This window comes from Camellia sinensis, chromosome 8 (assembly GCF_055761805.1).
Source record: "Camellia sinensis isolate YWXY chromosome 8, ASM5576180v1, whole genome shotgun sequence".
Taxonomy (NCBI): domain Eukaryota; kingdom Viridiplantae; phylum Streptophyta; class Magnoliopsida; order Ericales; family Theaceae; genus Camellia; species Camellia sinensis.
The window spans coordinates 13,107,281-13,133,059 of record NC_138968.1 but is presented as its reverse complement, the minus strand read 5'-3'; the positions used below and the strand labels follow the sequence as shown (position 1 = coordinate 13,133,059).

Here is a 25,779-nt window from a genome sequence, read left to right as displayed (position 1 = left end):
TTTAAATAATTTTTTGACTTTTTTAGTTTATCTCAAACAAGGCATTAAGACTTATTTTAAATTATATTATCTCTTAATTTTTTTGTATATCTTTTTATAAAAAGTCAAAAAATACGCTAAGCAAACTTCAAAGACTAGAACTTTATTTTTATAAACATAATATTAATATAAGTTTATAAATGTATATTGTGTCAACTGTATCATGTGTCTGTAATAGTACTCGTACTTTTGGGACAGATAGAATGTGTTGCCTCTAGTGAGGGTTTATTTATTTATTTATTATTATTATTTTTTTGCAAATAAGATATTTTTATGTAGTAACATATTTGAATGTATTGGTTTATATAGTAAAATATATCATTTTATATTGATGTTCTAACTAATAAGTGAAAATTAATGATCGGTGATAAGTAATAGGAAAATGTCTCGTAACTCAAATTTTGTGGCTCAAAAGTGGCTCAAATGGCCAAAACGACGTCGTTTTGGCTATTTTTATGTTGTTCTGTACTCAAAACGACGTCGTTTTGGCTATTTTTATGTTGTTCTGTACTCAAAACGACGTCGTTTTGGCCATTTGAGCCACAAAATTTGAGCTACGTAGCATTGTCGAAAGTAATATTATACCGTCTCTTTCTTGAATTTTATTGATTCACGAGATTATTTTTATTGATAAAAACAATCCATGAACTAATAAAAATTAAGGAGAGCAGATGAAAACAAATGGTCTCAGTTTGTGTTCAGTTGGTATATTTGTTAGCATGTTGATTAGTGATTTTTAAAATTCTCAACAAAATGAGAAATTATTTAGAGCTATTTGGGGCTCCGTTTGGGAAGAGCTATTTTATATAGCCTAAGGCTCCGTTTGGGAAGAGCTATTTGGGATTTTTTTTGGTTATTTTAGTCACAAAAGACAAAATAAGTTGTTTTAGCCACAAAAAACAAAACATCACATCTAACCCATAATCATTACACTCCTCTCATAAAAAAAGTCAAAAAAGTCAAAAAAGTCAAAAAGCCAAAAAGTCTTTCCCAAATCAAGTTTTTTAGTCCAGGCTAAAATAGTCAAAAAGTTAAAAAGTCAACCCACTCCCCAAACGACACCTTAGTAAGTTCAAATGCCTTTATTATTGTTAAGTGGACACACCATCATGGGATAAGCTAGATTCGTCAAATATAAGCATACTTTTTATTTTTTTATTTTTTTTGGATCATATTACTTTTGTATTTTTTTATACATCTTTTTATAAAAAAATATTCAAAAAATACACTAAGAAAAAAAATTTGACATTGATCAAAAGGCAAAAATATTTGTATCAAGTGGCGGTGTTACCATCAAATGAATTAATCTCACTTTAATATAGTTAAATTAGTGAGAAATAAGACTTGTCTATTTAATTTTAAGTTAAATTATACTTTCACCCTTATAGTTTAAGCTAAATTTTACTTTAATTTTTATTATTTTAATTTTAATAATTTAGATATTACATTTTAAGTTGATTTTTGATTTTATCTTTCCATTAAAATTTTGAAATTAATAACTTTGTAAAACGTGCCAATCTTTTAAGATATACACATTGAAAAATCAATGTCTATTTGGACGTAAAGGCTGGATTAAAACTAAATTTAAAATATACAGATTAAATTATTTAAATTAAAACAATATGAAGTAATATGAAATTCGATTCAAGTTATAGGATAAAAAATATATTTTGCCTTAACTTTGTGGACCTGGAACCCCTCCAATTCTTGAGGGTATTGTTTAGGTCTGTAGAAGTCATCACAGATCTCATTTTAATGATCTGAATCGTTTTATCAAGCATTTCACAAATATCAATTACAAAAAAAAAATTAGATTGATTTGATAAATGTAATATATACAATTATTACATTTGTGACCAAAAAAATAGATGAAAATTGTGTTTTTAAAAATAAACCATTCATTTTTTTTTCATGACAAATGCAATGAATTGGATAGGTTACTATTATCAAACCAACCTAATTTTCTTTATGATTGAAATACACAAAATGTTCAATAAAATAAATAATTCTAATCATTAAAACAATATCTGTAGTGAACTTCACGGTCGAAACAATGCACTCTATCTGGATTAAAGAGCAGAGATGATCCACTCGCTAAATTTATTAGAAAATGCTAAAAGTCCAAAATTTTAATCAAATGCCTCATATGAATGTAGACTTTACACTTATGTGGGACTCGCTTCACGTGAAACATTTGATAAAATATTTGATAAAAATTTTGATATGTCTAACATTATTAAAATTTATTTAGTTAATAATGACACGTGTCAGAAGTCCATTCGCAAAGAGCGCCAATTGTCGGGGACTACACAATAAAAAAGAAAAATGCTATAAATTTTAAATTTTCTACTAAACAAAATGACTAAATGACTTACATGAATATAGAATCCACATCCATATAATACATTTAGTCATCTATTTAATAAAAAATTTGATACCTCTTGTGTTACGGTAAAAAAAAACCCCGTGAGGACGTTAAATAGTAACGGCAAATGCGTGGGACTGAAGTCACTGGTCGAACACTTATCTTTCTCTCTTTCTCCAAAAGTTTCTCTCTCTAGTAGAGTCTAATATTCCATTTTCGTTTGCTGTTTCGATGATGATGATGATATATAGATGTTCGACAAAAACGAACGCGAAGAGGAAAGAGATCATAATCTAACATCTATTTCAGGTTTGATTCTTATACATTCATTTGATTATTATCTACAGATTATGATGATCATTACCGACACTCTGATTTATATATATATATATATATATATATGTTTAATATGTAATTATTATTTGGTTGATTTGTGAATTTGATTCTGAATTTTATATTGGAGGTTGTTGAATTTGGGGGCTGTAATGGAGGGGAAGAAAGGAAATCGGTGGTTTTCGAAGGTGAAGAGAGTTTTTAAACCTTCGTCTAAGGACTCGCCGGAGAAGAAGGTCTGTTCATTTTTCACGTTATACATCTACATATCTCTAATTTAATTACCATACATCATAATTATATAAATTACATCGGTATTTCTTATACTTTCATATTTATGTCATTTCAGTGGTTATAAATTAATTGACTCCATTTTAATTATGAATTTATAATTTCATCTCAATTTATGTATTATATTTTTTAGTGTGTTAATTTCAACTAATTCAGTAATCATTTTTTATGTATAAAAAAAATACTAACGACATTATCAATTGGTCTAATTGATGCAAAATCTAAAATTACGAGATAAAATTGAGTAAATTAAAGGTGTAAGGACCAAAATAAAGAAGGGATAAAATGTAGGAATCACTAATGTAATTTGTCTTAATAATAATAATAATCATTCTTATGGTGCTGTGAAGAAAATTTCTATTTAGTTGAATTTTGAGAATCCCTTATTTAAAATTAGTTTAGTGGGAAAAAAATTATGAAAAACACTCCTCATTTTTATATATATTTTTTTTTCTTTTTGGGTTAGATATAATTATTAATTTTTTTAAAATTCTGGGTTTATTTTTGGTCAAATTAATTTTTTATTTTTATTAAATTAAAAAAATAAGTTTTGAAAACACAATCAAACAAATATCGCCAAAAATAAAATGTTAACAGTTTAGTGTGTTATATTATTACTATTGTGTGTTTGATGATTTTTCACAAGTTAAAACTCCAAACTTCCCCCTCGAAATCAGAAAAATATACTTAATTCAAAATTTAAATATATAACTCATATTTAGTATTCTGAAATTCACATTAGGATAAGTCTAATCCATACATTCAACGTTCGAAATATTTTTTTCCAGCATAACAATACTGAAGTCTCTTAATTTGTCAAAGATTGCCCTCTCTTTCTTCCAATATTTTTTTTAATAAAATTGAATTAAAAAGATAATTTCATTTTCTTGGTATAATAAATTCCAAACATGTGATCCAAAAATTAATGGCATTAATTTTTTTTAAATACCCCTCATTCATCTCCATTTATTTGTTTTGATTTCTTGGCACCACCTAGTTAGGGTCATCATACATATATCATATATGCATGAAGCATACCCTAATACCAAGAATCAAAATACAAGAGGATAAATCCAGGAAGAGATAATGAAATAAAAGTATCTATTTGGCCATTAATTTATGATATTAGTTTGAAATGGATAATTAATTACATTTTAGTTTTTTTGCCTCTAAAGGATGAATAATCTTATACCATATTCCAAGTTTAATAAAGCTTTATTTACTATCTTTTTATATGATATTTAGTATATCATCTTATGTGGCAAATCTAATGTTCTTGATAAAATGGGTCTTACCTGAGTTTTGTTAATACCCAATGGTACACATCTACAATTCTTGATGCAATGGATCTTACATGAGTTCTGTTAATATCCAACGGTTGTGGATGTGTCACATGAAATGACATACTAAATGTGGTATAAATATGATAATGTACGTATTATTTAGGAGAAATTACTCTAACCTCCCTTGAGGTTCAGAGAAATTATATTGAGTCTCGTAAGGTTAGCACAATTATATTGAGATCCCTTATTGTTTTTGTTCACATAACCCTTAACATCTTTTTCATCCGTAATTCGTTAGTCATATGGATGGAAAAATAATATTTGCATTTTTTATTATATTAAATATGTATTTACCTTGTTTATCCATGTGTCTAAACCCCATTTACATTAATTTTGAACATGTGAAACCGGTTTAATTATATCAAATTTATGTGATTTATTGCAGTTTTTTTTAATCTAAAAATGCTCAATGTAATTTACCCTATTATTTAATATCAAGATATTATCATTATCTGATAATAATTAATCTCGGTAACAACTAACTCATATCACAATTTTTGTGTGCTCTCATTTGTAGACATCTGATAATGTGTACTTCAATTTGAACAATAATGATCAGCTGTGTGTGATAGGACCATGAACATAAACCAGAGAATATGGTCCCCCATCAACTTGGGCCAAACATTGTTATTGACATATACTTATCATTCCACCTAAGCAATCACGTCATCCACGTTGACCATCAAGTGATTTTTATGTTAGATCCCAATCTTTCCCATGAATTCTTCCTATGTATAAACTAGGGTATCGTAGGTAAGCTGATCCACCTGAGTAATTATTGATTTGTTTATTATTTGAACCAATGTTAAATAAGTTTTGATCAATTGGAGCTCAAAGATTGACTTGAGCTGGTCCAGCTGTGTGTGATAGTACACATAAGTTTATCGAGCCGAGTAATAAGTAGTTCAAGATTGACTTGAAAACTTAACAAGTTTAAAAATGTATTCAGTCTTGTCTTTTTTAAGAGTATTTGGAAAGCGTTTTTAACATATTAGTTTGATACATATTATTGGACTAATTTCTTAACAATTTAAGTTTTAGGGACAATTGGTGATCTAACATGATATTAGAACTGTAGTTCTAGAAGTTTTGTTGTGGTTGCACATAAGAGAAAGTAGGCTTGATATGCTTTGCTAGCTCATTAACACTAGAACTTTTGTAGAAAATTCATGATCCAACACACAAATTGAACATTAGTCGAGCTCAGTAGCTTGATTTGATTTTCAAATAGAAATAATTATGTAAGTTTTCATTAGTGAAAAAGTAGAGAGGTCATAGCAATGACATGGTTTTCAGAAAGACAATGTGGAGAAATGGCAACAACAACAGGCACCAGAGGTTGTGTCATTAGTACATTTTCCGGCAGAAAGTTCCCCCGATCACATCACAAATAACTATGAGAGCAACGAGTCATCATCTCCAGCGATTCCTCAAGATCGAAACCATGCCATTGCTGTTGCAGTTGCAACTGCTGCAGCTGCAGAAGCTGCAGTTGCAGCTGCCCAAGCAGCAGCGAGAGTAGTTCAGCTGGCAGGCTATGGAAGACACCCTAAAGAAGAAAGGGCTGCAACTCTCATTCAATCATATTACAGAGGATACCTGGTATCTCTCTCTCTCTCTCTCTCTCTCAATTAACAGTTGTTTTATCAATATATTTTTGAAAGTAGAGGATGTTGGCCTGAGTTTTTGGCTCCAAATTGGGTGGAAGAAAATTTCCTAGCCAAAACCCTTTTTAAGAAAGAAAAAAAAAAATGCACAAAACAGTGTCTGGCAATTCTGCATTCATCTTGGATCTGGCTCATAGTCTACCTAAATGAATGCATTCTCTGCACTTTCGGTGAAAAAATTAATATGTTTTTAACATTATTGATGTGAAAATGACGAATATGCGAAAGTAGAATTGCTCAATCAAAGGACAATGTTATTTCTGGCTCAATCTGTAGTTTCATGTTAAAAGTTATTTCTGCCTCAGTTTTTGGCTCCAAATTGGGTGGAGGAAAATTTCCTAGCCAAAACCCTTTTTAAGAAAAAAAAAAAATTGCACAAAACAGTGTCGGCAATTCTGCATTCATCTTGGATCTGGCTCATAGTCTACCTAAATGAATGCATTCTATGCACTTTCAGTGAAAAAAATTAATATGTTTTTAACATTATTGATGTGAAAATGATGAATATGCGAAAGTAGAATTGCTCGATCAAATGACAATGTTATTTCTGACTCAATCTGGAGTTTCATGTTAAAAGCAATTAAAGGAATTCTAAGTCATAAAAGATTGGAAAAATCAGGCCTGTAATCCCTATATTTTGGCTTTGTCCTTGTAATGTCTCTTAGCTCAATTTTGACTCTAAATTTATGATTTTGTCTCAATTTGGTCTAACTAATTATCACCGGTCTTTTGTATGAATATTGGGCACATGAGCGGAATGTATTAAGCTTTTAGAACCAAATTTGAGTTGTGAGTTAATCTCAACCAACCCAGTAATCATTTTTCATCAAAAACTCTAATCAACGTTATCAATTGGACTAAATTGATAAAACACAAGAAACAAATTGCTCTAAAAATTTGATAGTCTGGCAAGAAGTCTTTTTGTTGTGTAACCACTAATAATAGTATAATCTCCTAATTTTTGAACCACTCGATTGATTGATTGGTATGTGGCAATTGGTTTCATAATAAGGCAAGAAGAGCATTGAGAGCATTGAAAGGTTTGGTTAGGCTACAAGCCCTAGTGAGGGGATATAATGTTCGCAAGCAAGCCCAGATGACAATGCGTTGCATGCAAGCATTGGTTCGAGTGCAGGCTAGAGTTCGTGCACGCAGGCTCACATTAGCACAACCACCGAAGAAGCTTTTTCAGATTCAGAAAAGTGCTAAAGTAGTAGAACAAGAAGAAGAACAAGACCAAAGTACTGCTGCCAGAAAACATGATTATGGTGTGATGAAAAGAGAGACAGCTCTTGCTTATGCTTTTACCTACCAGGTTGGTTACAATGTTTATGTTTATTTTAATTTTTAATTTTTAATTTTTTTAATGTATGGTTGACAACTGTTTTTGTTTTTAAAGAAAATAAAAGGTTTTAATATTTATAGAATTTTTGGAAACAAAAATATTTTAATTTGTTTGGCAAACCATTTTGGGAAAATTGTTTTTGAAAACAACTTACTTTTAAGAAGAAAAAAAGTAGGTTTTTTGTTTTTAATTCTTTTAAAAATGATTTTTTGCATGAAAAAGAAAAGGATCTTCAATGATGGATCATTTGAGATTTTTCATTATTTTTATTTTTGAAATCATGAAAAACAAAATTGAAGAAAAAGATTACACACCCAAACTTGCATTGCGTGCTTTGAAAACAAATTTTATTCCCTCTTCTTTCCCCACCACCTCCAATCAACCCCCCTCATCTATTGGGCACCACTTCCACCCATCCCTCTAGTCATTCCTTCGGTTACTCAGCAAGCATTTTTTTCTTTTATTTTTATAAAAAATTAAACAAATATATGTTTTTTGCAAATAAAAATAGTAAATTATTAACATTACCAAATGCTACTATATATGTTATTACTTTTTTTTTTTGTCAATGTTTCACCTTCTATATTAATATCTTGCTATGTGAACAGTAAATCAAAACGAAGAAAAGAAACAGATGACATATATGTCATCGTTCTATCAAAAAAATCTTTATTTCATGGGTTCACTACTCCTACAATAGTCTTCTCCGTTTTTCTAAGCATTTTCATTATTTAAATTTTCTCAATTGCAACACCAACACCAGCAGCAGCAGCAGCAACAAAAACAACGACGACAAGAAGTCTTGCATTTAGACGAATCAAAAGGCAATGACGTTGATTTATACACCAATGAGCGTGAAAATGAGCACCGGGGATGGAATTGGCTTGAGCATTGGATGGCATCGCAGCCATCCCATGCCCGAAACATGGGGCCAAGGGAGAGCCGCTATGTGACACTCGCCACTACCGATGACACCTTCAAAAAGGCCGTTGAAATGGATTTGGTAACACCAATGGGCTCAAAAAATATCAATATGGGTCGGATCAATGGTGGCTCAATTGAATCAAATCCGTACCCAACTCACCCGCGAATACATTTAGGCTTTGATGGTGTCCCAAGCTATATGGTTCCAACCCAATCTGCAAAAGCCAAGGTGCGGAGTCAAGCCACTGTGGGCCAGGTTAGCCCATCAGTAGCAGCTCGCTGGAATCCCTCAACAAAGACAGGAACAACTGTTGGGTCGGGTTGTGATTCACCGGTCTCAAGTGGAGGATCAACTACTTATCAGGCCCCAAGAAGCCCAAGCACAAAATGGAATCGGCCTAACGGGCCTAGTGTTCAGGCTCAATGGATTTCAGGCCGTAGCCCGGATTCTAGCAGGGATGGCAGGGCACTTCCATTGGGAAGTCATAAATGGAGACACACTTTTGGTTAATTGTGTTGAGAGATCCTTCTTATAATGTGTGATAGTTAGACTTTCTCATCATTGTGTGTGCGATTATTATCACTTATTTATATGTTGTACAATTTTATTTATTAGTATTATTATTTTTAAATTAGGCATATATAGTGTTTGTTGTGGTTCTGTTCTATTCTTTGTATTTTGACAATAATGTGATCATTGTTAAAAGTATGTCTCTAGAGGCGAATTTCTCATCATAGTAGAGTTCTTTTCTTTATACCATTGATCCTTATAATATGAATGAAATTTTACTTTCATTATCATAATTTTAATTTAGATAATTTTAATTTTGTTGACATGCGATCCCTATATGAATTTTGAACCCAAGAAGATCATGTACGGGACTTTTGCATGAAATTTTGTTCTATTCAAAATTCTATCAGTAAGTGACGGAAAAAACATATTCAAACACAAAATTGAAAATGTATAGCTCAAATTGTCCAATTGAAACTACAAAAACTAATACTCTGTTGGCGTTTGGTATAATAAAAAAACAAAAGTTAATAGAAAATATTTCTTATGATCAACGGAAAACAAGTTTATTTAGACAAAAAAATATTTTTTACTTTAAAAAGACTGGAATTCTAAATTAAAGTTTGTAAGAGGAGTTAATTTGAGCCCATTAAATTAATTAACCCAATAGTCTAAGGTTGGTAAGCCAGAATTTATCGCAAGTCCAAGATTGGTGGGTCCAGATTTATCGCCATCAAACGGGCCGAATCGCTCTAAGCCTCGAAAGGGTTTGGATCCATGAACTCAGAGACTTACTCGGGTTCGGACTCGAAAGGGTTTGGATCCACGAACCTAGAGATCCGAAACACTTGGCTTCAAACGGATTTAGACGCAATCTAGAAGCCGCTCCATTAATGAGTCCCAGAACATTTGCGGACTCGGAGCTTTCTGGGATCTACGTACCAGAACCATGGGCGTAATGGAGTCTGAATAAAGGGCCCGATCCCGAGGACAGTAAGTGGAGATAAATTCACTCTTCAGTTAAACTAGCCTATACTCGGGGCGAGGTGACACGATCTAGGGGGTCCTTGAGACTCGGCAATATTTGCGGAAGGGCGTTCTCTTGAACTACCCCTGACCCTTCTGCAGCAGGACGTCCTCTGGGACTACCCCTGACCCTTTGGGATGATTGGGGATCATTGGCTAGGTGAGGCTAAGAAGAAGGGTTCGCCGAGAGGTTGATCTCCTCTTCGAGGGTTTTCCTTATCCTCAGAGAGGTCACCTCCTTGGACAAGGTGGTTAGAGAGAATATTCTCCATGTGCCTTGCACATGAGCTCCATCCTACATGATGAGGTGTTTATAAATAGCATCCACCCATAGCTTTACAAGGGATAGATTTTAGAGAGACAACTCTTGGGAAAAAATTAATTTCTTTTCTCCATTATCAACCTTGAGAGTGAAAGTGAGAGATCCATGGGAGAGCCTTGCCATTATTCTCTCTCTAGCTACTTTGTCTTCTTCTTCACCCAATCTCTTGTCTCCATCATCTCTTTGCTTTTGTGTTCTTAGTTGAGACTATTGAAGAATCTAAGCCTCTCATTATCTTCTAGAGAATTCGAATTTTTCTTCAAGGATCCTAGAAGATCTTCGAATTTTGCAACAAAGTTCTTGAACCCTCTCATACATTTGGCGACTCCACTGAGGAGGCGAATTAGTTAATGGTCTCAATAAGATCCGGAATATACACAACTCCGGTGAAAATGGCGAGAGAAGAAGAAGTTCATCAACAAGGTTCTTCCAACGGTGGTAATGAGAGGAATCAAGTTCAAGACGCACCTCTCATCGTTGAAGCCATTCAAGGGCTCCAACACACTCAACAAGAGATTTTCACGACCCTTCAAAATCTTACCCACACCATGTTGGTGATGAGTTCGAATTTCGCACCACCAGCAACAAATGGAGGTCAAATTGGTGCCGACAAGCATCAACAACTTCATGGTAATGTTGGGAATGGTCAAAACCATCAAGATCCACTCCAAATTCTCCCTGAAATTATACAAAATGGTGTGCAAAATCAAGTGCTAGGAGGAATAAGTCATGGCCAACCTGCGGCCCATGAAGCGCAAAATCGCACACCTGAAGAATCGAGTCATGGTCCAGCAGTGGTTGGAGGAGTTTTCGGCGCGATGAATGGTGTTCCAATAGCTGTGGAAGTTCAAGGAAGGCCTATAGAAATTCCTTTACAAAATGGTGCTCCATCTATGCCTGATTTTGTTCCACCGATTGTAAATTCTACTCATGTACCGAATGGGTCTCCTTTGGCTCCGATGCCAAGTTTGCAAGTCCAACCCAGTATAGCCGTGGCACGCAATGAACTTTATGGGACCCAATGCAACGTTCCATCACCAAATGGCATGTCCATAGGTGTCGATGGCCAATATCGTCATGTGTCTTCACTGATGATGAATTCTCAACATCAGAGCGGCCAAGTTGCTCCTAGTTCAGTCTTCGAGTCCATAAGCCAAGTTCCGGGAATGCCACCATCAAACTCTCTCCCTCAACAGTTTCTCACTCTCGCCGATGTGCAAGCCATGTTCAATCTCGAACGCAGCAAGAGGACTTTACTCTCTTTGCCTGATCCGGATGTCAAGCCACCTTACCCTATCGAGATGTTGAGTTATCCATACCCGGAGGGGTACACAGTGTCGAAGTTCGTTAAATTCGATGGCAAGCAAGGAAATGCTCGAGAACATGTTGTGTGGTTCATCGAGACTTTGGGGATTCATGGTTCAAATCATGTCCTCCAACTGAGAGAATTCTCCAAGTTCCTCACCAACCGAGCATATAGTTGGTACCTTAACTTGACCCCAAACTCTGTTCGGAGTTAGGAGGAGATGGTTAACAAATTCCACACCAAATTCTTTCAAGCGGTTGAGAAGGTAACCGCATTTACCTTATGTAAGGAAAAAAACGAGAGGGTGAAGACATTCTTGAATATGTAAAAAGGTTCCAAGACAAAGTCGTAGACTATCATGAGGCTGTGGAGGAAAGCTACATGGTCCAAATCTGTGTTGAAGGGGCATTGAACGGGTACAAGATGCTTCTTGTTAATCTCAAGCTACCCACCTTTTCGGCACTAATTGAAGCATCTCGGAACATCAACATACCTCAATCTCAGGAGAGCGGGTTCGAGACTAGTTATAAAACCAGCTTCAAGTCATACCGAGGACCTTTTGTCACTGCGGCTTCCGCATCTTCTATACGAAAGTCGCAGGGAGAGGAATTCAAAGGTCAGAAGAGGAAAAACTGTGAAGATGGCACTCATTTTTTGTGTAGTGTAGAGAAGGTGAAGGTCTTAGTTAAAGAATGGGTGGCAGACGCGGAACTAAAGTTGCCTCGTATCAAAGAGCTTTTGTCGAATAAGGACCGCGAGGGTCCTAATTATTGTGTTTTCCACCAATCACTAGGACATCCTATAGAAAAGTGCCGGACACTTAAGAAGATCTTTAGAAAGAAAGTCGAAGCAGATAAGCTAGAGTTTAAAGAACAAGGGCCCCATGATATCTTAGAAGACATGGCTATGATGGTGCGTGATGGCCACAGCCCGAGCAGCTGGTGAAAGCTTTCCAAATGACCTTGCAACTCTAGGGGCAAATGTCAACATTCCACAGAAAAAGTCTATCTATGACATTTACAATTTGTATTTACTGCATTGTTCAAGAATTTTCTATCTTTTTTTTTTATGTTATGAAGAAAGTTATTTCCTCAACATTGTGTATCTCTATTAGAAGTTATTTTTTCTACATTGTATATCTTCATTGTGTTATGTTGCTTGAAACAGTTTTCAATTTTTTGTTGGCCCTTAAAGAAGAAAGAAGAATAGTAAACTCGGTTACTAACTTGAAGGGATCTTTCTTGCTGAAGTAGTGTGTGCTCCTTCTCGGACTTCCGAAGAACAACCCTTACTTTCATCAGTGCGAGCTTCGAGGATCTTTCTTGTTGAAATAGAGTGTGTGCTCCCACTCGAACTTCTAAAGAATAGCCCTTACCTCATCAATACGAGCTCCGAGGATCTTTCTTCAAAGTAGAGTGGACTCTTACTCGAACTCCCGAGGGATAGCCTTTGCTTCCATTAGCTGCCAAAGTAGAAGTGCGCATCCACTCGGACTTCCGATGTTTTCGCTCAGACTTCTGAGGGAGAGTCTTGTTTCCGCTCGAACTTCTGAGGAACAGCCTTGTTTCTGCTTGGATTTCTGATAGGCAATTTTTACTTTTGTTGGTGCAAGCTTGGTAGACTTGGTTGCTTTCCAGAGGGATCTTTCTTGCTGAAGTAGGGTGTATGCTACTTTCGGACTCCTGAGGGACAGTTTTGCTCTCGTTCAGACTTCTGAAGGACTGCCCTTGCTCTCATTAGTGCGGGTTCTGAGGGACCCGAGATTGTGGATTTCGCACAAAAATTTATTTGCCTGAAATAGTAAAGCCGACAAACTAGATAAACAATATCGAGTTCAGATTATGATTTAAACATTACCGAAATAGAGGCGACATCAACAATAGTAATGATCTACTTAAACTACAACAATTTTATTCCTCTGAGTGAGTTCATGAAAATGCAACAATCAAGGTTTTGTCTCTCCGAGCCGACGTAAAGCTACAACGGTCACACAAAATTTTGGCATCAGCTATGTATTTCCCAAGCATCCACAAGATCAATGAAACTATAATGATCAATTGCTCGACAACAAAATTTATATTCAATAATATGGGTTCAAGATTCACTCAACATCTTCAAGCTCAACAAATTGCAGTACCAATGTGTGTATCATCAACATATAGATTTCAAGTTTCTATCATCAATAAGAGGTGTAATGCCATAGGCCGTTTTGTGATGAAATTCAAGCGGGTCATTTTCTCAAAATTATTGTGTTTCATATTAAAGATTCAGCTTATACAAGGCTCAAACTGTGGGTAGAGTAAAGTTCAATGGCAAATTTCAGACCCAAGATCAAAAGTATTTTTATATTTTTCATCCGTAGCAAGATTTAGTAGATTGTCCAACAAATTGCAAGAGTGTTCCTCCCAAGTCAATGTTCATAGCCTAGAATTTCTTTGACAAATTTCGAGTCAAAAAAACCATTTAAATAAAACTTACAGCCTATTTCGAAAATTGCAAAGCCCAAACAAGTTCAAGTTCCACATTCGAATTTCAAATCACAAATATTAAGGCTTAGTGTATCAAAGTCTTTGAGCAAAAAAATAAAAAAATGAAATTAGAAATTCTGAAAAGCTTATTTTACAAAAAGCTTACACCAAGATTAACATATATATATATATATATATACACTTACCCACATATCTGAGAAAGAAGGAGCAAATTCAAGGCAACAATGACCAAGAGAGAAATAAAGAATAATGTAAACTGAGGCTCAACGGTGCTAGGCAAGACCACACACGTCGCGTTGAGTGGGCAAACGTGTGTGGTCGGCGTTGGACGATCGAGTCCAGAAGCAGCGGTGATGCTGCAGAGGAGTTGGTGACCACACACGACGCGTTGAATGGGCGACGTGTGTGGTGGGTACTGGAACAACAGTCAAGGCCGGCGGCGAGGTCGCGGCAGAGAGGAGCCAACAGTGGTCGGCGTTGGGCAGTTGAGGCCGAAAGTCGCAGTGATGTTGCTAGGGACGTCGCAGAGTTGTGACTTTGCAGAGAGGTCGGGGTCGGTGCTGGTCGGCGGAGCTGAGCTTCGGTGTGTCTGGGTCTCTGAGGAGCTGCGCCGTTACACTGAAATGAAGCACCAACGGTGAGCAGCAGCTTGGGTCGTGATGCCCACGGCCGTCAGAGCTGGGACAAGGCGGTGGCTGGGCTGCGACGTCTGCGGCAGTCAGAGCTGGGTTAAGTCGGTGACGTTGCTTGGAGTGGCGATGGAGGTCAGTGTGCAAGTAGCAACAACCTCTGGTTTGTTGAAGAAAGAGAGCACGACAGTGGCCTCTGGTATTGTAGAAACGGAGCTTTCTTGAAGAAAAAGCTTGGTCTCTCGGTTTAGTAAGAGAAAGTATGCTGCCGAAATGGCTGTAGGCCAAAACAGAAAAGGGGCTGTTGCGGTACCTGGGCCGGAATGAAACACCGACGGCAAGTAAGGCTAGCGTCGGTATGGAGCTCCTCGGTTATTATACAAACAAAGCATAGCACTGGTATACTGTTCCTGAAATAAACAATGTTGAAGGTTATGGGTTTTCAAGAGTGTGTGCGCCGCAGGATTTCAAGAAAAAGAAGAGGTATTGATTAGGTCTTTGTCCCTTTTCTTTAAATAGAAAAAAAAGGGAAGGTGTGATGCTGGAATATTCTCTCAGATATATTATTTATACATATATTCAGATAGATGGATCTGCTGTATTGCCAAACAAGGAAAGAAAAAGTTTGGTTTGTGAGGCCACTCAAATTATTCTACTCTCTCCCTATATATATATCTATATAATAAAGGAGAGTTGTTTTTGAATTCTGATGGGACTGTTGTCCCTCTGTCAAAATATGAACCGCAGGATTGATTCAATCCAATAGCTACAAAATGTCCAAGAGACATTGTATTTCAATGGTGGATTTACAACAGTGAATCAATCCTACGGTGGTTCTTCTACCATGGTTCTTCAAGAGCAGACAAACCCATCTATCTCTCTCTCTCTCTCTCTCTCTCTCTCTCTCTTTCTCTTTCTCATTCAAGAGCAGATCGGCTAGATCGGTGGTAGCCTTGCTAGATCGGTGGGTTCGGCGACATCGCAGCAACAAATCGGTGAGGTTCTCCGAAATCTTGACTATATTTTTTTTTTGTAAGTTTTTCTTTGTGCGTAGGGTCATTACACACCTGACCTGATGGTCCAGGAGTTTCTGAAATAAGCCTAGATCGGTGGGTCCAGGAGTTTATTGGATGAGAGCCCCAATCCTTGAAGAAGATTACAGAAAGGAGGGGACCCAAATCCAGTCTTGGATTTGGCATTGCACCACTTCTACATGTTCTGTTTTCCATAAAACAGAGCTTCATTGACTTTGATGCCATAGAATATTGATGTTACTGTGAATTTGTGTATATTGAATTTGTGATAGACTTTGACAGAGCTTCATTGACAGAGCTTCATTGACTTTGATGCCATAGACTATATTGTGAATTTGTGTATTGTGAATTTTTGATATTTGTCGGAGATGGACGGAGGGAAAATGCAGTTCATGTATTCTCAAATATACCAGAAAATATATATGTAGACTATACCAGAATTTTTATATATATGTAGACTATACCAGAAAATGCAGTTCATGTATTCTCAAATATACCAGAAAATATATATGTAGACTATACCAGAATTTTTATATATATGTAGATTATACCAGAAAATGCAGTTCATGAATTTTTATATATGTAGACTTCATTGACTTTATATATATGTAGACTATACCAGAAATTTTTGATATTTGTCGGAGATGGACGGAGGGAAAAATTTAAAGGGAAGAAATATACCCGGTTAATTTTTGACTCACATATATTGTGAGTCAATATACCAGAAATTTTCAGTTTATGTATTCTCAAAAAATTTCTTTCGTTGGGTGTCTAATTTTTTATGTGATTTGTTTCGCATTCGGGTTTGATTGTGTGATTTATATGATTTATGTGATTTATATTATGTGAACCTATTATGTGATTTGTTTCTCATTCGGGTTTGATTGTGTGATTTATATGATTTATGTGATTTATATTATGTGAACCTATTATGTGATTTCTGGTAAAATTTTATGTGAACCTATATTATGTGAACCTATTATGGGTTCAGAGTATCAAGTAAATTAAATAAGGATTGTTGAAAAAATTTTGATTGTGGAGTGAATTATTTTGTTGTTCCAAATTTTATACTGTTGGGTTTAGTGAATTATTCCCATTCAATGTTTGTTATTTCTCGGCTAATTTGATTTCCGTCATGTGAATGGTCATGAGTTGATTTAGAAATCAAATGGGCTTTGCTTTTTTTTTTTCACAATTAATTAATAAACATGGCAAATGATACCAAATGGGTTCAGAATCCCAAGTAAATTAAAGAAGGTATATTGAAAAAATATGTGATTTTGTGGAGTGAAAAATATGTGATTTTAGGTAACAGACTTTGATGGACGGACTGACTTCATGCATCTAAGAGGATTACAAATGTGCTATTTGGGTTGTGTGTTAAGAAGATAATCTCTCTCTCTCTGTCTCTCTGTCTCTCTCTCTCTCTCTCTCATATGCACAAGCGCTCCGCAAAGCTCAAAATGATATGAGACTGGAATGTTGCTTCTGAAAATCTTATTTCTTAGGGAAATTATTGTGCTTGCTAACTTGATCAATATTGTCAAATATCAACGTAAGCTAGATGATTGTACGAAGCATAATTTCAGCGGAGTGTTTAAATTTGATCTAAATAAAATACGACATTAACTATTGTTGGCTCTGATCGCATTATGAAAACCAGGTTGAACTTGCAGAGAAGCTTCCTCATATACAGTCACTTTGTATTCACGAGATGGTCACTCGAGTTTTCAAGCATGTCCTTAAAGCCTTTATTGTTTCTATTAATAATGTGGCAGACTTATCCACAGCAGTAGCTTCATGCTTGAATTTCTTGCTTGGGGGCTACACGATAGAAGATAGTGAACATAACTTGAGTGGTGATCACATGCTCAAATTGCAGTGGTTACGAACTTTTCTAGCTAAAAGATATGGATGGACTCTAAAAGATGAGTTTCAACAATTGAGGAAATTAACAATTCTCTGAGGACTTTGCCACAAGGTACCATCTCCTTTTATTGCCTTCGGTCATGGTTTCATTAGAATGAGATTCTAATGTTTCTTTTTTCGTTTGTTTGTTTGTGTTTTTTTTTTTTTTTTTTTTTATTTTATAAATATCCAGGTTGGATTGGAGTTACTTCCGAAAGACTATGATATGGAAAGCCCAAGCCCTTTCAAGAAATCTGATATTATCGGCATTGTTCCTGTGTGTAAAGTAAGGGTCTCTCTCTCTCTCTATCTCTTCTTCTCACTTGCACACATTCACACAAATTGCATTTGATTTGAAAGTTTTACAATCTAAATTTAGTGTGACGTGCTTTGCAATAACCAAGATGTTTGAACCATATGCTACACAGCATGTAGGATGCTCTTCTGCAGATGGGCGAACCCTATTGGAGTCATCAAAGATGGCACTCGATAAAGGATAGCTAGAAGATGCTGTCAACTATGGAACGAAGGTACCAAAGCCATCCTGTCTGTAGTAAGCTGTTTAATTCTATTCTTAACGGGTACAAAAAGCAATCACAATTTTTTGTATTACTTGATTCTGAAGGCATTGGCAAAGATGATAGTTGTCTATGGTCCCTATCATCCTACGACTGCGAGTGCGTACAATCTGTTAGCTGTTATGCTTTACCACACTGGAGACTTTAATCAGGTAGATATATATAATATTCTTTTGTTAATAATCAGGTAGTCTGTTAACTGATTTGTAACTGTGATTTTGTGGACAGAATATATTGTTTCTATCCATACCTCATCATTTTTTTCCTTATGTATTTTGATTTCAGTTTCACAACTTGAAACTACAGCATCTGTTTGAGTCTCATCTCTATGTTCATTTCATCTCATCTCAACTGTCTCTCTTAATTACAATTTGTTATTTTCATTTTAAAATTTCCAATACATATGTTTCTTATGCCTGTAGATTTCAATACAATTTGTTTCTCATTTATATTGTGTGTGTCTTCATGCATACACCATGTTCGGTAAAATGGCTCAATTAAAATAGTTTATATAATTCTAAACTTATGAACACCATGCTAGCTGCTTATATTAAAATAGTTTACATAGTTTATTAAAATAGTTTATACACCATGCTAGCTGCTTATATAATTCTACTTGAGAATATATAATCTTATGAAAATCCATCAAAACATTTTTTTTTTAATTTTTCTTTTTCGGATTTTTTTGTTTTATGTCTCTCTTTGTATGCATTCACTATGTTCTGTAAAATGCCTCACATAGGTCTCTGAAATATTTTTCTAAAATGGGTCTCCAAAATGCCTCAAAATTTTTATTTGGGTTTTCGTTAGGTGTCTAATTTTTTATGTGATTTGTTTCTCATTCAGGTTTGATTGTGTTTCTCATTTATATTGCCTCAATTAAAATATGTCTTTTCACCTCTCTATATTTTGTGTGTGTTTTCATGCATACACCATGTTCGGTAAAATGACTCAATTAAAATAGTTTATATAATTCTAAACTTATGAACACCAGGCTAGCTGCTTATATAATTCTACTTGCGAACATATAATCTTTTGAAAATCCATCAAAACATTTTTTTTTCTTTTTCGGCTTTTTTTGTTTTATGTGTGTCTCTTTGTATGCATTCACTATGTTCTGTAAAATGCCTCACATAGGTCTTTGAAATATTTTTCTAAAATGGGTCTCCAAAATGCCTCAAAATTATAATTTGGGTTTTCGTTGGGTGTCTAATTTTTTATGTGATTTGTTTCTCATTTGGGTTTGATTGTGTTTCTCATTTATATTATGTGATTTGTTTCTCATTTATATTGCCTCAATTAAAATATGTCTCTTCACCCCTCTATATTTTGTGTGTCTTCATGCATACACCATGTTCGGTAAAATGGCTCAATTAAAATAGTTTATATAATTCTAAACTTATAAACACCATGCTAGCTGCTTCTATTAAAATAGTTTATACACCATGCAATCTGTTTATAATCTTATGAGTTGGATGTTATTTTTAATAGAGGTATATTTTTATAGGTTTAGCAAAAATAGAGGTATATTCAAATTGGTGACACAAATAGTGGGAGTTGGATGTTATTTTTAATAATAAACAGTAGGCAAATTTTGGATTGGAGCTTGCTTACTTATATTTTCTAATCTTTGGAATGACATAGGCTTGAGATTGAAACTTTCTAATCTTATATTTACTTATTAAGATCATTTGAAGCTTTCATTTGCCTGATATTAAAAATTTAAAACTTCCACGGCCTCTTTCTCTCTCTCTGATGCTTTTAATTTTATTTTTCAAGTTGTGGGCCCCCAAATGGAACTTAATTTAACAGTACTAAGAATGGGAATAAAGGAAAGACTTAATGGAAAAGAGTAATTGGAATAGAGAAAACTTGCAGCTATGCTTTCTTTCATGTCTTGGGTTCTGTCAATTGATTTGGCAAACAATTTCATCAATATTTTAGCAATGCCTTCATTAATTGATGAGCGGTTCTCTTTTTCCCTTAAAATGAGTTGTTTCTTCACTACTAGCCGTGCTGTGTCAATCTCTTAAGCAATTTCGGTGTTCAAACAGTTCACAATATCAATATCAATATTGTGGCCTAATTTTTTCTTTTTTTTTTTGAATCCAAATTTTGTTTTTTGTTGTGACAGTGCGTTGGCTACTTCCCATGAGCAAACCAAATGGATCCAAAAGTGTTGGTTCATATTTTGCTTATGGGAGGATTTGAATAGTTGGAGCTATTTGAATATATATATTTTTTTGTTTTTGTTTTTTGCAGCTGCTGTCCATAGCATTTCAATGCACCATGTTGACCCATTAAAGGTATCACAATTCTTTAATAGGATGCTTGGCTTCCATTGGGAATAAAATTGTTCCATCTGTTTTTAGTTTACGAATTTTTTTAAATTTAATATTGTCATTTCTAAGTTATTGAAAATGATTTATGAATAAAAGTGCAGAGTAGAGATAGAGGGAGGCAAAAAGTGCAGATAAATGAATAAAATGGTGTGAGACAAATTGCATCTTGAAAAGTTATCTACCTCTGTGCTGAATTCCATGTCTCTAAAAGGTTGACATTTTCAATTTTAGAAATTAAATATATTTGTTGAATCATTAGTGCTTGATGATGGAGGGAGGCATTTATAAATATTAGTGCTTGATAATGTGTTTAAGAGCTAAAATCTAATAATGTGTTTGGAACTTTCAATTAGTGCTTGATGATTTTTGCTTTTGCAACTATTATAGATAGTGCTTGATGTTTTCAGATTGGTGTAATCCATAGACATATATGCTTGATTGGAGGGTTAGGTGATTGCCCAAAGAGAGATGGTTTTGTTGATTAAGGTTTAGTTTCTTCTTTTTTTTTTTTTGGTTGATTTTTACTTTCTATTTTTCTCTTCCTTAGTAATTGGCAAGAGAGAAGTGTAATATGAAGAGTCTGAGACTTAAGCTTAGTAAAGTGAAATGAGCGTTGTAACTAACTAATACTACTGAGACTTGAGTGTAATATGTTCATGAGCTTGCTAATCATACATTTTATTTAACTAATTGATACATTTTTCTTGCTATATTTTCGGCTTCGATACACTTTAATTTTGCACAATGGGGGTGAGTAGCAATGCATAATTTTTCTTTCCATGCCATTTCTTTTTAAATATTACCTATCAATAGTTGACATGAGAGATGGTTTGTTAATATTGCAATCACTGAAATTATATTCTTTTTAAATTTTAGCCGAAGTTCAAATGAGACCAACTCTCCTCAATTAGAACAAGAAAGATTGATAGCTTAGGTAAGTATAATAGTGATGGTATAAGAAAGGAACAATTTTTCTCTGAAATTATTTTGTGAATAAATTTTTTACGTACTACATAAAAGATTGGATAGAAAAAGATCAATCTAATATTATTTTCACCGTGCCTTTAGGCACGGGCATACACTAGTATATATGTATGGCCTAAGTTATGTTAAGATTTGTTTGGCTGCCAAAAAGTGAATTTTGAATAAAGAATTTTGCTGGTGGTCTTCAACAATTACATAAGCAAAGTCAAGTTTGACTCTAAAAATAAATAAATAAATAAATTGGTGGACCCTCGGGTGTTCATGAAAGATCAAAAATCCGGAGTCATGCAAGCTTTCCAGATAATTGAAAAATTTAAGTTGACTTTCGAAAAAACAAATCAGTGGAAAAAAAAAAAAAAAGAAGTTAAAAAAATATAAATAAATAAATAAAGAAAAAAAAAGATATATTTATTTATTTATTTAATATTATTTGTCGATTTTATTTGTAAATTACGGTGAGTTCTCAGCTTTACCCTTAGACTCTGTCAAAGACTAAATATTCCTGAAAACGTAATGCGAAGCATGGCTGATAAGATGAAATTATGCATGTCCAAGAAAACCACTATTTCTCATACACGCAAGGGGCAAATGTAAGAGGAGCTAATTTGAGCCCATTAAATTAATTAGGCCCAATAGTCCAAGGTTGATGGGCCCAAATTTATCGGCATCAAACGGAAGCCTCGAAAGGGTTCGAATCCACGAACTTAGAGACTTACTTGGGCTCGGACTCGAAAGGATTTGGATCCACGAACCTAGAGATTCGAAGCACTTGGCTTTCGAACGGATTTAGACGCAATGTAGAAGCCGCTCCATTAACGAGTCCCAGAACATTTGCGGACTCGGAGCTTTGCGGGATCTACGTACCAGAACCATGGGCGTAATGGAGTCTAAATAAAGGGCCCGATCTCGAGGACGGTAAGTGGAGATAAATTCACTCTTCAGTTAAACTAGCCTATACCCGGGTCGAGGTGGCACGATCTAGGGGGTCGCTGAGATTCGGCAATATTTGCGGCAGGACGTTTTCTTGAACTACCCCAGACCCTTCTGTGGCAGGACGTCCTCTGGGACTATCCCTGACCCTTTGGGATGATTGAGGATCATTGATTAGGTGTGGCTAAGAAGAAGGGTTCGCTGAGAGGTTGATCTCCTCTTCGAGGGTTTTCCTCATCCTCTGAGAGGTCACCTCCTCGGACAAGGTGGTTAGAGAGAATATTCTCCATATGTTTTGCACATGGGCTTCATCCTACATCACGAGGTGTCTATAAGTAGCACACACCCATAGCTTTACAAGGGATGGATTTTGGAGAGAAAACTCTTGGAAAAAAAACTAATTTCCCTTCTCCATTATCAACCTTGAGAGTGAAAGTAGGAGATCCATGAGAAGGCCTTGCCATCATTCTCTCTCTAGTTACTTTGCCTTCTTCTTCACCCAATCTCTTATCTTCATCATCTCTTTACTTTTGTGTTCTTAGTTGAGACTATTGAAGAATCTAAGCCTCTCATCATCTTCTAAAAAATTCGAATTTTTCTTCAAGGATCTTCGAAGATCTTCGAATTTTCCAACAACTTTCTTAAACCCTCTCATGCAAAGTCTTATTAATGTCATCACATTATTACCGTCACTATCATCTCCACTACCACACCATTATCACTACTGTCACTACCACTATCACCGTCGTCATTACCACTACCACCACCCCAACATTGGAAATGTCTTTTTGTCCAAACAAACAAAGTATAAAATGAGATTGCACTTGAACTACAAAAATTAATAATGTAATTTGTCCATGTTAAATAATAATTAATGGGACAAAATGTAATTAACCCTTAAAATAACACAATTTTGATAAAGAAGATGGGCTTATTTTTGAAATTACAGGAATATGTAGGTGTGAATGAGGAATTATTCTGTTAATTAGGCTATATACTCTTTTAATTCTATTAAGTGTGTTTGGTTTAAATTTTCTGAATTAAGTTATTTTCACACTTTTTTGATTTTTGTATTTTTTTTTATTTTTAGTGAATATTTTTTTTATTTTTTTAGATGCACCTTACTTAGATATATCTAAAAAGTAAAAAATTTGTGAAAAAATATTTTAAAAAATTAATAAATACATAAAAATATAAAAAAATATATTGAATTCTTGTATTTTTTTTTTTTTGTATTTTTAGTATTTAGTGAATTTTTTAAAAAAAAATTATAATTTTTTTACTTTTTAGGTGTATTTATGTTAGGTTTGTCTAAAAAGTAAAAAAATTGCTTAAAATATTAAAAAGTTTAGTAAAAACAAAAAAATACAGAAAATAAGAAAGTAAAATTTTCTGAAAAGTATTTTTTGAAAAGTGAAAACAAGTAAAGTTTTTTTTATATAATACATAAAAAAATATAAAAAATAACAAACAATAATGATTGAGGGCCACAATTTTTGTGGCTCAAATGGCTCAAAATTGCTAAAATGACGCCGTTTTGAGTACAAAACAATTTTAAAATTATCAAAACGACGTCATTTTAACAATTTTGAACCATTTAAGCCACAAAAATTGTGACCCTCAAACATTTTCCAATAACAAATATGTAATCAATAAAATCATAAAGATATACACGTAAAATATGGGGCCAACTTATGTGATAATTTTGGATGGGAGGGTCTAGGTCGGTTGAAGATTATCGTTATTCCAGTTTTTTGTTCTTTTTCTTCTCTTTCCCGATGGCTCGAAAGAGCTCTTCTTTTGAGAGAAGACCCACCACCCCTCCTTTTTCCCCTCTCCTCTCTCCTCAATCCTAACCCTAGATCCCTCCCTCCCTCTCTCTTTCTCTCTCTGTGCTCCATTCTCGATCATCTTTCCTTCCAATTACTCATTCTTCCATTTACAATCCTTCAAAATCACCAGAAAAAACATACAGAAATGTGTATCATCGAGGGTTTTCTTTGGGTCGATTCAATGGTGTAGGTTGGGGTTTCTACTCTACTCTATTCGATTCGATTTGATTTGATTATCTGCATGTCTTTTTCTGGAGATCTCGAACGATGATTTCGAATCCCAGTTTGATCTTCTACGCCTGTGTTTCCAAAGGAACTACGATTCTCGCTGAATTCAATTCCCGCGATGCCGATCTCGCAACCCTAGCTTCCAAATGCCTCGAGAAAGCCCCTCTCTTGCACGTCAATTTCTCTCACACCGTTCGCAAGAAGACCTACACTTTCCTCATGGACGATCCTTTCGTCTACTTCTCAATCTACGATGAATCTCTCGAGAATTCAGAAGCTCTCTCCTTCCTCCACAGCGTCAAGAAAGCCTTCGACAAGATCATCATCAGTGAGAACGTTCGGTCTAAGGAGAATCTCAATTCGCATCATTTTCAGGGAGAATTCAATCCGGTATTCCACCAATTGCTTGCTTCGCTGGCGACGGAGATGATGGAAGGTCCGCAATCGCCGCTGGGGCACTTGAAGCACGGACGCAGTGGGAGTTTGGATTCACCGAGGGGGAAGAGGATTGGGTCGGTGCCTTTGCTTGGGGGTGATTCGAGGAGCTTGAAGAAGAAGAAGAAAAAGTTGAGTAATGAAGGCAATGGTGAATGCAAAGATGGATTGGTTGAAAACAAGGTCGATTTTTCAAAAAATGCCAATGCCATTGTTTTGAGCAGAGATTTCTCGATGTCGATGCAGAAGGGGGGGATGTCGATGCAGAAGGGGGGATTGTTTGGGGACGATTCGGGGCAACAGCAGAAGGCGAAGAGGGTTTGGAAGAGGCATGTTTGGGTGGTTTTGTCTCTGGATTTGATTGTGTGTTGCATTTTGTTTGGGGTGTGGTTGTGGATTTGCAGGGGATTCAAATGCATTGATGGTTGAATACCTGAATTGGGTCTGAAACTCTGTTGTTTGTTCTGGGTTTGAGTTTGGGGAATTTCTCTGTATATTATTAATGTTTAACTATCTATCATCATCCACAACAGACACGAGTCTTATACTAAAAAATCTATATGATTATTGGACGAGCTATATATTGAATTGTTGTTCAGCTTCTACTGGTAATATCTGTATTTTCTTTGTGAGAAAAAATCAAAGTCTTTGTATGAATTTCTGAGTTTGTTTCTAGGTGGTCAGCTGGTGGTGACCAAGGTCGGTTGAGACTCTTGCCCATTAGTTTTGGCTCACTTGTTCTTTACGATTATGTCGGGTTAAGTTATGCCTCAAATCTGTCCTCAGGAATCCCCGGGAAGAATTGAATTCCGTCATAGTTTTAAAATTGAGAAATTTCACATTTTTTTGCATTCAAAATAGAGAATTTTCACATTTTTTATTTTTGAAACTGTGAAATTTCAATCAGCATGTCTTTGA

General features: G+C 35.0%; 2 protein-coding genes and 1 long non-coding RNA gene across 4 annotated transcripts; all 3 read left to right on the top strand.

Moving 5' to 3' along the window:
• Positions 1 to 2,537: 2,537 nt before the first annotated feature.
• LOC114291756 (protein IQ-DOMAIN 21) lies at positions 2,538 to 9,042 on the top strand. Of its 2 annotated transcripts, none has more exons than XM_082882083.1 (5): positions 2,538 to 2,713; positions 2,868 to 2,973; positions 5,668 to 5,973; positions 7,051 to 7,353; positions 8,147 to 9,042. In XM_082882083.1, exons 2-5 carry the CDS (start codon positions 2,890 to 2,892, stop codon positions 8,816 to 8,818), a joined length of 1,365 nt encoding a protein of 454 aa, XP_082738209.1. In that variant the 5' UTR covers positions 2,538 to 2,713; positions 2,868 to 2,889; the 3' UTR covers positions 8,819 to 9,042. The 2 variants fall into 2 exon arrangements, with proteins under 2 accessions (XP_082738209.1, XP_082738210.1); XM_082882084.1 differs by having other exon boundaries at positions 2,544 to 2,713; positions 8,150 to 9,042.
• Positions 9,043 to 15,268: 6,226 nt separating this feature from the next.
• LOC114322154 (uncharacterized) lies at positions 15,269 to 20,547 on the top strand. The gene is made up of 6 exons (XR_014339264.1): positions 15,269 to 15,585; positions 17,288 to 17,605; positions 17,726 to 17,818; positions 17,961 to 18,062; positions 18,158 to 18,262; positions 20,373 to 20,547. It is a non-coding gene; the product is annotated as an uncharacterized LOC114322154 (long non-coding RNA).
• Positions 20,548 to 24,054: 3,507 nt separating this feature from the next.
• On the top strand, positions 24,055 to 25,518 carry LOC114292108 (SNARE-like superfamily protein). The gene has a single exon (XM_028236025.2). It carries the CDS (start codon positions 24,466 to 24,468, stop codon positions 25,288 to 25,290), a length of 825 nt encoding a protein of 274 aa, XP_028091826.1. The 5' UTR covers positions 24,055 to 24,465; the 3' UTR covers positions 25,291 to 25,518.
• Positions 25,519 to 25,779: the final 261 nt, after the last annotated feature.

Excerpts from the sequence above, each read along its gene's own strand:
- LOC114291756 (XM_082882083.1), top strand. The coding sequence starts at position 2,890 with ATGGAGGGGAAGAAAGGAAATCGGTGGTTTTCGAAGGTGAAGAGAGTT. Across the intron at positions 2,974-5,667 it reads AGGACTCGCCGGAGAAGAAG|AAAGACAATGTGGAGAAATG; the intron begins GTCTGTTCATTT and ends CATGGTTTTCAG. Across the intron at positions 5,974-7,050 it reads CATATTACAGAGGATACCTG|GCAAGAAGAGCATTGAGAGC; the intron begins GTATCTCTCTCT and ends TTTCATAATAAG.
- LOC114292108 (XM_028236025.2), top strand. The coding sequence starts at position 24,466 with ATGATTTCGAATCCCAGTTTGATCTTCTACGCCTGTGTTTCCAAAGGA.